General features: G+C 53.8%; 7 protein-coding genes across 7 annotated transcripts; 4 read left to right on the top strand and 3 right to left on the bottom strand.

The window, feature by feature from the left end:
- Positions 1-558: 558 nt before the first annotated feature.
- On the top strand, positions 559-2164 carry J4E86_007424 (uncharacterized protein; the record flags this gene model as incomplete). Its single annotated transcript, XM_051447944.1, has 2 exons — positions 559-1444; positions 1644-2164. The coding sequence occupies 2 exons, from the start codon at positions 559-561 to the stop codon at positions 2162-2164; spliced, it is 1407 nt and encodes a 468-aa protein (XP_051300882.1).
- Positions 2165-2633: 469 nt separating this feature from the next.
- J4E86_007425 (uncharacterized protein) lies at positions 2634-3872 on the bottom strand (the record flags this gene model as incomplete). Its single annotated transcript, XM_051447945.1, has 1 exon — positions 2634-3872. One exon carries the CDS (start codon positions 3870-3872, stop codon positions 2634-2636), a length of 1239 nt encoding a protein of 412 aa, XP_051300883.1.
- A 346-nt stretch (positions 3873-4218) lies between these two features.
- J4E86_007426 (uncharacterized protein) lies at positions 4219-6703 on the top strand (the record flags this gene model as incomplete). The annotated part of the gene is made up of 2 exons (XM_051447946.1): positions 4219-4928; positions 4975-6703. The coding sequence occupies 2 exons, from the start codon at positions 4219-4221 to the stop codon at positions 6701-6703; spliced, it is 2439 nt and encodes an 812-aa protein (XP_051300884.1).
- Positions 6704-7076: 373 nt separating this feature from the next.
- Positions 7077-7837, top strand: J4E86_007427 (uncharacterized protein; the record flags this gene model as incomplete). The annotated part of the gene is made up of 2 exons (XM_051447947.1): positions 7077-7455; positions 7485-7837. 2 exons carry the CDS (start codon positions 7077-7079, stop codon positions 7835-7837), a joined length of 732 nt encoding a protein of 243 aa, XP_051300885.1.
- A 505-nt stretch (positions 7838-8342) lies between these two features.
- Positions 8343-10702, bottom strand: J4E86_007428 (uncharacterized protein; the record flags this gene model as incomplete). The annotated part of the gene is made up of 3 exons (XM_051447948.1): positions 8343-9699; positions 9750-10654; positions 10685-10702. The coding sequence occupies 3 exons, from the start codon at positions 10700-10702 to the stop codon at positions 8343-8345; spliced, it is 2280 nt and encodes a 759-aa protein (XP_051300886.1).
- A 1389-nt stretch (positions 10703-12091) lies between these two features.
- Positions 12092-13366, bottom strand: J4E86_007429 (uncharacterized protein; the record flags this gene model as incomplete). The annotated part of the gene is made up of 2 exons (XM_051447949.1): positions 12092-12665; positions 12714-13366. The coding sequence occupies 2 exons, from the start codon at positions 13364-13366 to the stop codon at positions 12092-12094; spliced, it is 1227 nt and encodes a 408-aa protein (XP_051300887.1).
- A 1559-nt stretch (positions 13367-14925) lies between these two features.
- Positions 14926-15906, top strand: J4E86_007430 (uncharacterized protein; the record flags this gene model as incomplete). The annotated part of the gene is made up of 2 exons (XM_051447950.1): positions 14926-15567; positions 15616-15906. The coding sequence occupies 2 exons, from the start codon at positions 14926-14928 to the stop codon at positions 15904-15906; spliced, it is 933 nt and encodes a 310-aa protein (XP_051300888.1).
- Between the last annotated feature and the right edge of the window lie 559 nt (positions 15907-16465).

The following is a 16465-nucleotide window of genomic DNA, read 5'->3' on the forward strand; positions in this document are numbered from 1 at the left end:
AAAACCTCTGTTAGCGACAGTTCAGGACTATCTCTGTTTCCATACACTGGGAAAGACTGATATCCTCGGATTGTACAAGTGAAATCGCGACCGGATCAGTGGCCTTGGTAGACGCCATGAAGACATCCACCAGGGCATTTTTTCTCCACATTATCGGCAAGCGCGAATCTCATTATGACTTAACTGTCGAGCTCCTCGGATGACTGGCATGAAGTTCCACAGGTTGTGGAGTTGTCTCTAAGCTACTTCGATCACACTATATTCTTCATGCTGATGCGAAACGTTCATTGATATTCGCCATCGTGCGAGGGGACTATCACCTCTGAGACTCATGTTTTGAATCGCATCTTTTGACATGTGCTGGTAAGAGACACATAGACGATAGCGGAGTGTCAGCCTCTTCCATATCCATATATAAAACTCCGCTTGCTAACTTCTTGGCTCTTTCTTTACAACTCGCTCGCCCCATTGGCTATCCTGGCGATCATCAGCTTTATTTGACTTGGTCACCTTCCAGCGCTCAGGTTGCCTCCCTCCTACAAGAGTAAGGCATCGAACATGCGAGCCTTCCTTGTCAAGTCTGCGGGCCTTGCGCTCTATCTTCACGACCTACAATCAGGAAAGCTTACATTGGTCCATGAGCGACCAAACAAAGAGCCGAAGGTACATGTTTTAGACGACGAAGATTTCGATGACGGCGCAGATGATGTCGATTTCGGGTTTGTTCAAAAGCCGGGATTCGGTCTTGAAGCCAGCGCAGTAGGGCTGAGTCTACGCTTGATCAAGAACGACGGAGTGCTGAAGACGACTTATCAAGGTAGGAGCGGTGGAGTCGTGGACTGGACATTCAGAGGCTTAGACGATGGAAGGATGGTGGCATCTGCCTCTACGCAGACAGAACCCGAAATCCCATCAGACCATGGAGGCATGGAGATCCTGCTACCGAAACTGTCCATCAGTATGTTTCAGACGACGATAACTAATCCCACACCGGAACGTATGGAGACTCCGCTACCAAGACTATTCATCAGTCCGATTCAGACAATCACAACCACTCCCACGCCGGAACGCATTGTTCAGCCTCCACTTTCAGGACTCAGCATCATCTCGACTATGGAGACTCGCCCCATTAGAGTCCCTGTCAATCGCCGAAAAGAAGTTCCAGCATCCCACGCAACCAAGATAAAAAAGAGCGACTCCAAGCACCGCCTGATCCAAGTTTCACCCCAGCCTATCAGTCGCAAGCTCGCAAGAGACTCTACATCTTGGCCAAATCACCTGTTCATGGCGTGTTGTCGCACACAACCCATTCACAACGGCGAGGTCGGAGTACTACACATCGATCTTACCGAAGGCACAGTATGGTTTGAAGGTTGGTCTGGCAGGGCGCATATCAACCAACGAACTTACATAAGGAAGGAAGTCGATCTTCGAAATGCCTCAAGTGAGTCTATACCAATCAGTCACTGGCATTCAAGCTCTTGACACACAATCTCAAGTACGATCTGGATGCTAACTCATGGTACTAGCAAGCGTGCACTACGTTCGCTATGGCAGTTGGCTTGGAAGAGATTACTCCACCCACTCACTAAAACTCTCAAGAGTCAACACAAACCAAAAGAGAATTGTTTTCTTCTCAGCAGATTGCTCGGCGCCCGGATATCAGACATGGGGCTCAGACACATACCAGAGCCTGGACCCCATCCCGCACTACAGTTCATTGACATGGGATAGATCCAGGGGAGCAGACAGCTCAATAACCATTCCGGACCTACCAGCTGAGACGACCATGCGCTTTTCGTCGCCTCACGTCATCATCCGTGCACTCCGCGACTGCATCAATCGCGCATCTCCGTGCCCAGAAGTCAGGAAGCCGATTGCCGAGCCTGATCTACTCGAAGTTATCGAGCAGGGATTCCGATATCAGAGCGTGGGGTCTCTGAACACAGCAGGTATGGTGGAGTGGATAGCTGCCATTCAAGAGATGAAGAAGAGGGAGGCGTTGAAGAAGAAAGCAAAGCTGGCGAAGGAAGAGAGCGGAAATATGTCTCTCAAGAGAGGACTGGGTGTCGTAGAAGAGGAGAGGGAAGACAAGAAAGTCAAGGTTGAGAGTGGCGTAGCAGATCAGGTCAAGCTGGACAGTACGTGGCCGGAAGAGATCTGAAGAGTCGTTGCTGGGCTACATCGCGATTCAGTTCGTTCAAAAGCGATTGGTTTTCTGCTGCCGCGAGTATGGGGAAGAAGTCGAACGGAAAGATCAGTAGTCAGAATACTATGAGCCTTTGGAAATCGTGCATTTGGTGTTTGTTCGACCTAAGCTCACCAGCAACTGAACAACTGTGTGCCTTTTTTGAACAGGCTATTTGTCTCAAGAAAGTACGTTGGAAAAGCAACGGGCTCTATTCATCTTCATCTCTACTGGCTTTACGTTGAGCACTAGACATCGAGGCATTTAGCACATACAATCCCAATGACACTCACAGCAAGATACATTGTCGTATAAGAGAACAAGAAGCGCTGCTCGTGCATAAATCAAATACTCATTGGTATACATGAACCCGCACTTCCTTGCGCATAAACCCAAAATCCCAACTCGAACCAAACCCAATTGCACTTGCCTTCCATGGATATATCTACGCCGGCGCCGCAGCCCCCTCGCCATTCTCCCCACCATTACCACCCCCACCCGTAAGACTAAACATAAACTCCTGCCATCTAAACACCTCCGTCCTATTGCCCAAACTCTTCCCTCCCTTAGCGAAAGCCCTCCGCCCGCTAAACCCCTCAATAGCCATATCAATCTCCCGCTCCGTCAACTTCCTTTCCCCAGCCTCAGGCGCCGTATGCAATAAAGCATCCTTCAACTCCGCCAAATCAATCTGCCCGTCGTCATTGTCATCGAAGGCCTCGAACGCGGCGGTCAGTTCGTTCTGGTGGGAGAGGTTGCCGAGGAGGTCGGATAGCGTGGTCAGGTAGGTCGCTAGGTTGATGGATTGTGCGCCGTTGAAGTAGGTGGAGAGTTGGGAGGGGGTGGCCGAGAGACCGAGTTGGGAGAGCATGTCTGCGACGTCGGCGGAGTTGACGTGACCGTCGTCGTCGCGGTCCATGACGCTGAAGGACTCGCGCATGCTGTGGAGGAGGGGTGGGGGCAGTTTGGAGAGGGCGTCGCTGGAGGCCATGCGTTGCATGGGTGCTGGTCGTGCTTTGCGCTCTGTTGGCTTGTAGGTCTCGACAGGTTTGTAGGTTTCGACTGGCTTGAAGGTTTCGACTGGCTTGTATGTCTCGACCGGCTTGTAGGGCTCAGCCGGCTTCTGCTCCTCAACCGGAGTATGAATCTCGGCTGGCTTGAGGCTCTCAATTGGCTCGATATTCTCGACAGGTGGTGACTTTTTTCTGCTAAACAGAGGCGGTGGTGCGTCGTCCCTCCCAGCGGCCTCAAACTTGGCTGCGATGGATGATGTACTTAGAGGGCGCACCGTCATCTGCGAAGACGAGGAAACATTCCGCGTTGGCGAGACATTGCGTCCAGGCGAGAGATTTCGAGAAGGCGAATTGGGCGCTTCTGGGGTGCCCGTCGTCCCCCGTGTGTTCAGCCAGGATGGCGGGTTCTGCGATGGGTTGCCCCCAATGGACAGACGGTTGGGGGTTTGCGCAGGGGATGTCGGAGTCTCTTTAGGCTTTAGAGGCGAACTATTCGGCGTCGATGGTCGCAAGGTAGACGGTGAGCTCTCCCTGATGGAGCCTGGTCTGCGGAAGGGCGACTGGCGCGGACTGTTGAAGGAGAGGGGCGAGGGCTTGTAGGGCGTTGGTGTTGTAGACTGCATATCTTGATTAGTCTTGTCCGCATAATTCCCAAGGGTCCAGCATACCATGGTGCGTATATTCGTTTTGGTGATGTCGCTGGTCGTCGCGTTGTTTGGTGTTGTCAATGGGATGGCCTAGCAACGAGCCTATCGATAAGCTGACATGGGTCAATGGCGTGGGCATGCAGGGTTCGTTCACTCTCTGCGGGCAGCATAGCGGGTCACACGCATAGTCACAGCTCCGGATACTATGCGGTAGCCATTCACGCTCCCAGACCCACGGCCTGCTGGATCAATCCCCCATCACCGCCAGCTACAGCGCGTCATGTTGTTTCGGAACGGTTACATTAGGCTCCCCTAGCGCCGTCGATCTATAATGTAGCATCCGAGTCGCCAGGTGCCCGTACAGAAGAAGATGGAGACACTCATGGCTGAAGTAATCGCACAGCGGCCAAGCGGGCCCAATGCCGCTCAGCCTGTTTCCCTGCAGCGCCAGCCCTCTTTCTCCTCGTTCCCTCCCTCGCGATCGCCCTCTACCCGCAATGGCCACCACCCGAAAGCTCGCTCCCCGCAACCCCCCATGCTCCGCGAGGGCGACGAAGACGAGTCGATCCAGTCCTCGCACGACGAGTCATATCAGTCCTCCATGGCCGCCATTCCCAGAGGCACCGCCAAGTTGCGCTCGCAGTATCCCGCCGATGCAGTCGAGAACCATGTCGAATACATCCTGGTCGCCTCGTTCGACATTGACCGCGGCTCCATCATGGAGCACCAGTACCCGGCGGCTATCAGTGGAGACGAGACTATGCTAGCAGAGCTCATGTTGCCCGATCAGGCCCACGTGCGCAGTCAAGACTGGACCATCTTCTTCCTGCACAAGGACACCACAGCCGAAGAGGAGGAGCGCGAGGCACGGAGAGAGCGCAGGAGGCGGAGACGGCGGCGGAAAGAGGGCCTGGAAGATGACGGCGACGACGATGCGACTGCCGGCACGGAAGAGCAAGACGACGAATACGATGACGGAGACGACGACACAGAAAGCGAAGGGGAGCCAGACCCTGACGGGCCACCATTGGTCTATGTCTTGAACCTGGTCAACACCAAGCAGGACAATACGGTGAAGAGGTAGGAAGAACGTTTCCATGAACTTGGCAAGACTAACACTACGCAGAGGTGCCATCGTCAAAGCCATGGCCATATGCACGCGCCATCCCTTCCTGCACATATACAAGCCCCTGTTACTGCTGGCACTTGAAGAATACTTCAGAGCACCTGTCCTGGAGACGCTCGAATCTCTGTACAACGCCCTCAATGCCATGGACCTCTCACTTCTCCCGAGGCTCTCACCCCTGGAGAACTTCGTGCTTGGCGCTAGCGATGCTAAAGACATGTTCGTGGAGAAGTTTGAGCTCATGGTCCGGCAGCGGAAGAAGCTCGATGCTGCGAGAGACTCTGTCGAAACATCTTCAGATCCTCAATCGCGCAAGAAGACATACACTGTCCCGCGCGACACGCACGAGTTCGAGTCCAAGATCAACTATAACGGCATACCCGTTCCTGTCAAGATACCCACCGCTTTGAGTCCAGAGACTGTGGGCGACTTCTCCTTGATCAAGCTCATCCAAACCTTCTCCGCGCCCCACGCGGCGCAACCGCAGCCCTTCGCTTTACACCCACATCTGACCACGAGCGGCGCATTCACTCATCCCATCATCGTCCTCGTCAACGCCCTCCTCACACAGAAGCGCATCATCTTCATCGGACATAATCGCCCTTCAGGCGAAGTCGCTGAAGCTGTACTAGCAGCATGTGCTCTGGCCTCGGGCGGCATTCTCCGCGGCTTCGTTCGCCATGCGTTCCCATATACCGATCTTACCAAAGTAGATGACCTGCTGAAGGTACCTGGCTTTATTGCTGGCGTCACCAACCCAGCGTTCTCCTACAAGCCCGAGTGGTGGGATCTGCTTTGCGATCTGCCGACCGGTCGCATGAAGATCAGCAATCGCATTGAAACGGCGTCACCCACAGAGGGCTCCATGTTCTTCCAGCAACAGGGGCTACCATTGAATGGGCCAGGTGCACCACCAGCCTTTGACGGCAAGGGCGGCGGTGTCGATCCGACCGGCGACACCCAATTTATGGACAGACTTCTCGAGAGCATTGCCAACCGTCACGGCGAGAATGCTATACGAGCTAAGTGGCGTTCGTGGGTGCTCAAGTTCACCCGCATCGCGGCCGCTTTCGAAGAGACGGTCTATGGCGCTTCGGCATTGTACATTGGCTCCCACGAGACCGATGTTGGCGCATATGGTGTCTCTGGCCATGGCTACGTCTGGCCAGACGAGAACCATAAGCTACGCGAGCTCGCTGCAAACGTACACCGTATCGAGGGCTGGCGCAACACAAGGAGTTATTACAGCTGCGTTCAAGATCTAGCGAGACATTGGAAAAAGAGACCAGTGCGCGGTCTTGATATTGGCCACCAGCACGACAAGTTACGATGCTTGAAACTTACGCACGATCAATCTGCGGGCATTTATCTTGCACTTGCGCGGTGTGTTGAAGAAGCGGGTTCACCACCTAGTGAGAGTGCGAATGCTTCTTCGAGTGATTTGTCGTCCATGGCCCAGTCACTTTCCATCGCGAATGACTCTGAGCGCAAGGCGAATTCGCAGCTCCAGTACGACACCATCCTGCAGCTGCTCTGTGTGATCCCAGATGCTGGTCTCTTCTATCTTAGTCTAGGCTTGTTTCATCCTCGACAGGATGTCAGGATGGCGGTCGTGAGATTACTAGAGAGGATCATGGACCACTCTGCTGGTCGGCACTACTGGGGTCAATTAGGACGTTTCGCCAAACTGGCCTTCTTCAGAGTGAAAAGGGAAGAAGCGCAGAAGTAGTTGCGATACGATAAGGCGTTGAAGGTGTTGGATGGAATTGCCGGTACAATACGTGTCATGGAGTTTGTAAATGCTGTAACGTAGATATCTGAATGAAGAAAATGAAGTACACATGGAGTGCCTAGCTACCCTCATGCAAACTAGTCGCCATGCAGCAAAGTCACGTCTGTCCCCGGGCACGCTACGAACCGTTGGATGCGCGCGCATCCCTGCATCGCATCTCATCTCCGCCTAAATCATACTCGCCCAAAATTTCCCGCTTCACCCCTCGAAATGCGCCCGCCCTAGTCGCCGTGTCGCAACGCCCATTTCGCCCTCCCTACATCCTCAGACACGTTGCGCATGCTGTCTGCACGCCAATTGAACAGCGACAATGGCATCACCACCACCAAGCGAAGCCCCAGCGGTTAAGAAACGCGGACGCCCGAAGAAAGTCGTAGCCGAGGATGCGGGGGCAATACCAGCGGTCGAAGCGAGCAAGGCGGCCGTGAAGAAGGTCGCTGCGAAGCCTGCTGGAAAGGCGAAACCCGTGGAAGTCAAGAAAGAGAAGAAGACGGTTGCGAAAAGCGCAAAGACGGTTGCTCCTCCTGCAACTCCTGCCGCGAAGAAAGATGCGCCTCAGTCGCCAATTGCGGCCGAACAACCCACGCCCGTCACGCCCTCCACAAGCAAGATATTAGAGGAGGTACAAGCGAAAGGGACGTTCAAGAAGGCACAGTCTGCTGCGAAGGTCGTGGAGAAGGTAGCGTCGAGTACGGACAAGAAGACTGCGGCGCCACAGCCCCAGACCCAAGAACCTACAACAAAACCAGCGTCCCCGCCGTCGAAACCAGCAGTATCAGCATCCACGAAGCCTCCTCCTCTAAAACCGACTACAGCCCCCACCACTCCACGCCCAACAACAATCCCCCTCCCCTCACACCCCACAAAAGCACCCTCACCCATCTCCCCATCACCTCCTCCAAACCCATACCCACGCTTCTCCAAACCCACAACCTCCACCCGCCACATACCGCCAAACCCCTATCCAACAAGCATCCGTCCCTCAAACCAACAAGCGCCTCCATCTCCACCGCACCGCCAACACCCCACGCGCCTCATCGAGCCCACGCCCGACATCAGACTACCGCCTAAATACAAGCCCGCGTCGCGCCGGGTGACGGCGATAATGGTGAGCCTGCCGATTGTGTTGGTGTTTGGGTATGAGTTGTTTGAGCGGTGGAGGGGGAAGGAGGTTAAGCAGGTTTTTAGGGAGACGGACGGGTCAACGAATGAATGAATGAATGATTTGAGGGGTTGGTAATGAACGGGTGAGAGATGGAGGTAATGATGATGACGACGAGTAATGTTGGATTGATTGTGTATTTATATCATCATCTATATGGTCTGGTCTCTGCTACTTCTTATGTATGTTTATAGAGATACGGTACACGGAAGGGGTATCACTACTCTTGTGTGCTGTTGCTGTTGGTATTCCAGTCTACTCTCTCGAATCGTGTGGCGACCTATCTTGGTTCGCCTTGCATGCTGGTTAAACAAAAGAAAAGGTGTGTGAAGATGGTAAAAGGGTGAACAGAATGTGAAAGACTATGTATAAGAATGGTAGTCGCGAAAAAGACATCAAGCTCAACTATCCACGCTACATGTAACTCTTCTTCCTCAGCAGCATGCCTCTAGTCCCTGAGGGATCGATTGGCAGACCCGATGCACTACCGCGCCGGCTACCAGGTCTGCTGGCAGACGGGGAACGTGTTGTTTTGATGGGCTCTACATCCAGTATCGGTGGGCCTACACTGACATCGGGCGTAGCGGGCCCTGGAGGATGAAATAGGCGCTTGTATCGCAGTTCTGGTGAGCTTGGTACGTTTGGATTGGAGGAGGATCTTGCGGCCGAGGTCATGGTGAGATTGAACAGCGTGTTGGTACGACGACTGAGCGGACTTTGAGTTGGCTGTGGCGTGGGCTGTGGGGCGGCTTGCATCGTAGCTTGAGGAGTTGAAGGCCAGAGGGTGGGACCGGTGAACGTGGGTGATGTAGAAGGCGAGGGTGAAGAGAGCCTGTCTGTAGTGTCTGACTCGGGATCGGCAAAGTAGTCGTGGTCAGACGTGTCGTTCGTGGACGACATGGGATCGAGTTGGATGGTCTCGGTCCACTGGCGCCTTGCATTGTTTGCGCCTTGAGCTTGCTTCGCAACGGAAAGCGGTTGTGAGGACGCTCTCAAGGCTGCACGAGACAAGAGAGGACTGGTGGGTGCAGACTTCCGCAGCACAGGGCTGGGGGGCTCCGTCCTGAGCTCGAAGCGCGTCATCTTATGCGTCGATTTCGCTCGCTTTCTTTGAGCGAGATCGTTATCCTGAGAGCTGGTCCGCCTGATATTGACGTCTTGCTGTGGTGTAAAGACGAGCCGTCCCTTGAGCTTCTGGATCGTGTCGTCCAACGCGAGCTCAATGGCGACATGGTTTTGTATCCGCGAGAGCTTTGGCCATGTAGCTCGCTGTCCAGTCAGCATGCATCCGACCATGAACTCGGGCGTGGGGTTGCTCAAGACTCTAGGGAAGTCCGCGTAGTTGATCTTGGGGAAGATGTTGATGTCGCCTGAGTATCGCTGGCTGAGCACCGAACGTCCTTTTGTGACAAGGTTTGGGAGGAACCCAGTATCCGCTAGCTGCTGGAGGCGGTGCATTACTTCGCCCTTGCAAAGACTAGCTGAGAGACTCATCCAACCGGGACCAGTGACGGCGTCTTGGGCTTCTGCAGCGACAATCTCCTCCTCTTTCGCCAGAAAGGGAACAACGTGCGGGTTGACCTGCGAGACAATGAAGTGATTCACGTTGAACATCTCGGCCAACCGGGTCATCGGTAGGTCGTTGTCTACTGAGCCATCGATCCATGTCGCGTCAGGGTTTGGATCCCAAGGTACTTCCAGGCCGGTCTTCGGGTCCTTGGCCAGCAGAGATGCCTTCTTGTAGACGAGCGGAACTGAGCAAGAGGTACATCTGCGTAGCGTTAGCATAGCTATAATGGTTCCTTGGTTTCGTGAACTTACACTGCAGACCAGATCATCACATTCGGCGCTGTGATGTAATTCAAAAGTCTGGGCAGTTCGTAGAGCGACGAAGTCGAAACAGGAATGTTCAAGATACGTCGAGTCCGGTTGTATGCTTCTTGAAAGGTCAAATCGCCGAGCAGATCACGCATAACTCTCATGAGATGTGCAATGTCAAAAAGAGCTCCAGACTTCATCAAGCGCATTGCTTTGTTGATCATGCCTTCTGGGTTATGCGGGCTTTCAAATACGTTCAGATCTCCAAAGCAAAATTGGTGCATAACCTCCGGGATCTCTGCATCGGTCTTTGCGCATAGGACCGCACTGACGATGCTTCCTGCAGAGGCTCCCGATATGATGCGTGGAAGAAGACGAGCGTCCCAAAGACCCTTGACGACGCCGATGTGGTTCATGCCAAAGGTTCCTCCGCCTGAGAGTAACAATGCGCTCCTACCGAATGATTGGCGTGTTTGAAGCAATTGGTCGACCAACCGCCGCGGCTCGATAGGACACTGATCTCCCTGCTTCTCCGAGACGTCCAGCAGAGCGGCCATGGTTTGCTGAGCCGACTCGATGTACCTCTCGATCAGACGCTTGGTTCCAATATGCGAGTGCTTGTACAGGCGCAGGTCGCCCATGTCGCCCAATCCGCGTGTGAGGGTGGTCCTGATCAGGAACAGCATCCTCTTCACGTCGCAGCTCATGCGAGCATCATCCAGCTCTTTCAGCCGGGCAGCAACCAGATCCACATTGTATTCCGGAGTGTCGTCCTCTTCTTTCCAGGCTTCGTTTCCTTCTAGGATATCGAGCTCGGTCGCGGCGGCTTTCCATTGGTCGTATGTCTCGGCCTGCGTGGCGATCTCGTCAGCATGTGAAAGGGCACGACCAATCTGAGGAACCCACGTCTTTCATGTGCAGGTACAGGACCTGCCTACGATTTGCTTCCGCAGCATCCACGGCTAATTCAGGAACATGGTAGTCGCCCACTGGGTCGCCCAGAGTCCCCAACGGATTCCTGGCCAGCTGCACCAGGGGTCCGAGGAAGCCGCCATGGCTTTTGCTCTTCCTTATGGATTTCTGCCCATGTTGTCCTCCTCTTACGTGCAGTCGCGTACTGCCGCCTGTAAAAATGGTGTCAGACAGCAATGACATCGAGCGCCGGTACACGCCATGCGCGAATCCTACGAAGCGTGGCTTAGCCGGTGGTAAGAGGATCGGTAGATCGAGTGGTCGTGAAGGCAGCTTGCGGTGGTGTCGAAGTAAGGAAGTCGGTTTCCAGGGAGTCTGTCGCGGTCGAGGGAGTCTGTAGCCTAGTAATAGTGCTTTTCGAGAAGACGCGGTGTAGGGTGGCCGGAGATGGTCAACTGCGGGTGGTCATGCGCCTCGGTCGCGCAAGTCGCGGAAGGTGCGTCACAGGCTTGCCGCTTCAATACTTGTGCAATGTTGTCGCCGGACGACGAAACGAGCGCGAGAAGGGTCGGCATTGACGCCTTTGAAGTATTCGATGCGTGCAGCGCATGCTAGGGAGCGTGGGGACATGCGCATGGTACATCGTCATCGGCAAGGATCAACTAAACAAAGCCGGCGAGGGTGTCGCGTCGGCAGTAGTCATCAACCGACGCTGATACGACACGCATCTTCCACCTGTACCTGCAGGTCCAGTGTTGGCAGACTACTGCACATGCAGCCATGGATCATGTGTCTTACGTGTAGCTGGTAGCAAAGGCCGAGAGTCCTCTGACCACCTGTTGCTGTGCTCGACTCCCAAGAGCCCTTAGTTGTGAACTGTGGGCACGCAGCATTAGTTTAGAAAGGCCGTGTAGCGCCGCGAATAGTTGCTCGTCCGAAATCGCGATCCCGCGCTGCACACGGCAGATCTGGAGAAAGCTGCAGACGTGGGGCAGCCATCCCTACCTGTTTTGACCGCCATCTTCGATCTTGTGAGTCCACGAGGCTCTATGCATAAGACAATGCACCCTCAAAAAGAATATGGGTGTGACACAGTCAGTCGTGGCCATCCGCACAGGGAGCCGACCGGCTTACAGCTGGCGCCTCTTTCACATGTCAGACCTACACCCAACGGACCCAACACTCCATAGGTGCACAAAAAAGGAAAGAAGCAACGCAATTGTCCATGCAGATAATCACCTCTGTTCTGAGAATCTATTTCAAGCTACCAGATGGGCACTGGCCTTACCCATGAAATGGTGGGGTGTAGCTGGATCATAACGTCGTTGCCATGCCGGGTATCATGCAACTGATAAACAAAAATGCCATACAGTCGCGCCGAAACTCCTTTCAAGCCCACATGTGCACACTCATGCTGTCATGCATGCCTCGCACTACTTCACGACTCTTGCAAGTCTCGGCTCCACGCCTTGAGTACGCACTACACGGTACCACCCCTTAGGTTTTCCCTCCTGTGTGACTCCTAGGTACACCTTGCTGACGTTGCGCAAGCGGGCGAGTGCATTTGACCCCGGTAGCTGGTCTGGTAGTAAAAGCTCCGTGAAGGTATCGAGATGCTCGCGACGCAGGCGGTCCTCCATGAACAAGAAATTGAACATGATGCTATACGAGTCGAAGGCGATTAGGTTGAGCCTGTAAGGCAGCGTCGCTGTTTCCTGGTACATCTGGCGGCAGACACCGTTGAGCAAAGTAAACACCGTGGAACTCTTGACCCACGGCTGGGATCTCGCCTTAATGGGATTCTGATTACCGTCGTATACTGTGCACTGGTACTTGAAAATGGGTGTAACCTGCTTTACCTTCTTGGGCTTTGTAGGGTCAAAGGTAAGGTGATAGGTCTGGTAGCCGATGTTGATAGTCTTACCACCAAGTGCGTAAGTGTAGATGAGATTCCTCACGTTTTTGGGGAGCTGCAGGAGAGGCGAGTCGGTCTGGTTCGTTTTGAATCTGCTACAGTCAGTTCTGTGCATAATGTGAGTGTTATCTGAGACATACTTGCGGGCTTGGTCTGAACTTCTAGACAGACGTTCCCCCATTATAGTCCGCCGTGGTGCTGCAATCTCCTCAGCTTTGTATGTCTTCGGCTGATATGGTGCTTTCGGCTGCTCATTTTTAATGACCCGCTCGAAGAGCCACGATGTCTGGTTTGGCGCCGTGGGTGACGACTTGAGTATCGCAGACTCGTTCCTGTGAACGATTCCCTTGTACCGCGCGAAATTCTCATCTCTCCGTGCTTGCTGATGGGCTTTCTTCTGGGCCTCCGCTGGTGGCGTTGGCAGAGAGCCGTTCCTCGCCCAGCCATTCTGTTCTCTCGACTTTTGTCCCGTCTTCATAAGGCCTTTGAAGTTCTCACGGTCGCCCTGGACACTGCGTTGATGCGGCTTTGGGGCTTGGTGCTTCTTGTTTTCGAGAACCTTATCGAAGATGGACTGCGGAGGGTTCATGTCGTCATCAGGAATGGAGACGGGACCGTTGAACCAGGATTTCTTTCCTCGTCGGCTTGAGGGTGGTGTCGGTAGTCGCGATCCATTTGGCTCGGTATTTGTTCTACTCCGCTTCTGACAGTCCTCGTTCTCATCTGCTGGATCGCGGTCGTGAGGTGCGCGGCGTTTGTTCGGGCGCCGTGAATAAGTGACTTTTCCCGCCATTCTGCGGAAGAAGTTGATGACTTTTGAGAGAAGTGCGAAAATGGCGAGTTCGGATCGGGGAGAGCAAGTTTCCCTCGCCGCAACCGAAGAAAGTGCGAGGCTGCTCTATTGTGGCAGGTGCAGTTTGATCCACCTACTACCAAATAAGGTAGCGACTCGTTGAATGAAAGAATGACGAAGAACGGAAAGTGAGTGAAGCTGGTCGTGGAGACCCAGTGTGCGTGCTTTCGCAGCCTTGAGCAGCTTACCACGCGCAACAGCCGCTGCAGGTGGTTAAGCAAGCAAACTCAGGGCGTGAGTACGGTGCGTAGGAGTGATTGCGTTCCCTGAACCGTCTAACGATGCCTACGCGAGATCCCAAAGCCCAACGAACCTGTGTGCACGACGATCGGATGTAGAAATAGATCTCCGCTTGTCGCGGTCTCACGTGGGATAGTAGTAGTCATCAACGATGAATTTGGTTAGCGGCCGGTTCTTAGTGGCACCGTTTTTGAGGCAGCACAAACCTCGCCGGGCCCGTCATCAAGAGAAGAGCTACACGCGTGTCTGGATGACAACGTAGAGAACGGCGCATATCCTTCTTCGTTCGCAGAATCGCGGGCGCAGCTTTTGAGCATTGCGATGATTGTCCCTCGTTATCTTCAATTTCACCTCAGGCATGACGTCCGCTTGGGTCGATAAGAAGAAGAAGGTCCTTCCATTGCTCTATATTCGCAACACTCTAGTAACTCGCAAGAGTATCTCTCTAATTGAGAATACTCTGCGAAGTCAAGCATGCGATGTCCCTCCCGAGCTCGAGGTGAGAGACGCCGTTGCTCCGTGAAGTGGCTTTGCTCTTCCCAGTCCTGCCTCCTCTTCTATTCTCTAGTCTTCAGATCATCTTATCGTCTCGCTTTTCCGAGCAAAATCTTTTCACGTACAGCAATATCCAAAATTTCCATCGCATAACTACTATTCTATTAGAGGAAGCCTCTTAGTTGAGTCCGCTCCTACCTGTCAGTCTTTCCAACATAGCAAGTCGACGTCATTGCGTGGTCACCCAGCAAACGTTTCCGCTGCTGGTGCTCCAGGCTGCTGCTTCCGCTTCGGGAAGTCGCGCTCACCTCGAATCCGATCGGCGGCAAGAGCTAGTCGGCTGCCTCGTCAACAACCTTGGCCGCACTTCTTCTTCCAACCTTGTCTCAACATCTGCGAACTCAGTATCTCCTAGCGCTCGCGCTCACTTTGTGAGCATGCCGTTCCTTACGCCCAAGAATACACGTGAGCTTTCTCGATGACGCCGCAGGTCAACCTGCTGTTGTGTTGACATCGAAACACTGACCGATGTGTAGTCACTGCGGCCCCCGCCCTTGTATGGGATGCATTTCCTCCGCCGCCCCCAGAGGCCGAGACGTGTATGCAATCTCAGACATGAGAATTCTCGTCACGCACGCTGACGTAGCGATATAGGGCAACCGGATGCAGACAGCATCGCTAGGCCTGGACGTCTTCCGGACCCGCGCTTCAATCGCGATCCGGAACACGACCGCCGCAGTAAATCGTTCCGACGGGAAGCGAAGATGCTTGCCACAACCCAGCTTGGTGCCTCATCTTCATCCGTGAACGGAAGCTCTCTGGGCCGTGGAATCGGCCAGTGGCCAGCTCCAGCTGCACGCAGCACCGGCTTCCCTCGAGACGTGATCCAAAGTGCTAGTCCCGCTTCACCTCCAGCGAACGCTGTCAAAGAACATGTTCAGACCTCTAGGCCCAAGCTGTCCGCGATCAAGCCAGGCACACGTGTCGCGGGTCCTCTTAAGGGAACGATGGAGTCAATGTTCGTGCCACACTCTCGCCGTCCAGAGAACCCAGTAAAACCGAAGGCCTCCACAAGTTCAGCATCACCCACCCAGAGCCAACCGCCAGATTGGGCTGTCGCTATTGAGAAAGCCATGCAAGAAGGCGCTGGACAGGATACGTTGACTGCTAGTACAAAGAGCCCTCGCCCTGAGAGCATCCGCAAGAAGTCGATACCTCCTCATTTGAGGACCAAGACCGACGACCTCGTCCAAGCTCACAAACAACTCAGCTCGCTAGACCTGAACCCGAACGCGAAAGTGTTCGAGGCGCCAGTCAAGGTAGTTGAGGAACAGGACAACGCCACGAGCGAGGCTTTGGCCTGGAAGGTGGCTATGTCAGAAACCGGTATCGATCATGTTGAAGAAGTGAGTCTCAACACATCTATGCAATGTATATCCACTAACAGATTCTAGGGCTTGCGCGTGCAACAAGATTTGCTCAACGCATGCATTGCTAAGAAGTCTACCACGCCTAGTATCCCACCCACGACTGTCGCTACCACCAACACTACCAACCGCGCTCCTCTCGATCACGAAGCCAAGAGGAACATCATGCTCATACGCGCCATGGAGCATGAGATGGATCTTGAGAAGGTGGCACCTGAGCGCGAGCTCATGGTTATGCAGCGCGCCGAGCTTGACAGCTACTTTGTCAAGGTCTGCTCTGCTCACCAGCAGTGGTGGGAGGCTAATGGACCGGCATGAACTGTATCACATTCCGAGTGTGCATTTGAACAGGCGGCTTATGTGGTATGCAAATACTTCCTTTCCTGGTAGGCACACGCTGATCGTAGACACACAGGCTCTCACACTTTACGAGCGGACGTTCGCCCGCCACCATCCAAGGCTCGGTGCTGTTTTAGGAGTCGAAGTTCTAGGGAAGGATTATCTTGATCATTAGTATGCCCATCTTCTTGACTACTATGGTCAAAGTGGAAGGACTCTGCTACTCGATGGGGAGGGCACATTGGTGAACACCGTTGCACAGCAGAAACGACGTCTGCGACTGGTACATACGCATACCTTAGCCATCAGTGGAAACAATACATGACACGAATATCATTGCGCATCTAGACAACTCGTGCACTGTGAAGTCTCGTGGCAAATTCTTTGACACCACTCATTGTTGGTGGTTTGCTGATCACCGAACAATGAGCGTTTGTCTCCGAACAGAGAGACATGCGACTGACTGCTTGCTTGTGACGTTTCAATTCGCGTTTGTAGTGCGTATAAGTGACACAACTCTTCATTTCATGCTGGTATT

The sequence above is a fragment of the Alternaria arbusti genome (assembly GCF_024043155.1).
Source record: "Alternaria arbusti strain BMP 1465 chromosome Unknown scaffold_10, whole genome shotgun sequence".
In the NCBI taxonomy this organism is placed as follows: Eukaryota; Fungi; Ascomycota; class Dothideomycetes; order Pleosporales; family Pleosporaceae; genus Alternaria; species Alternaria arbusti.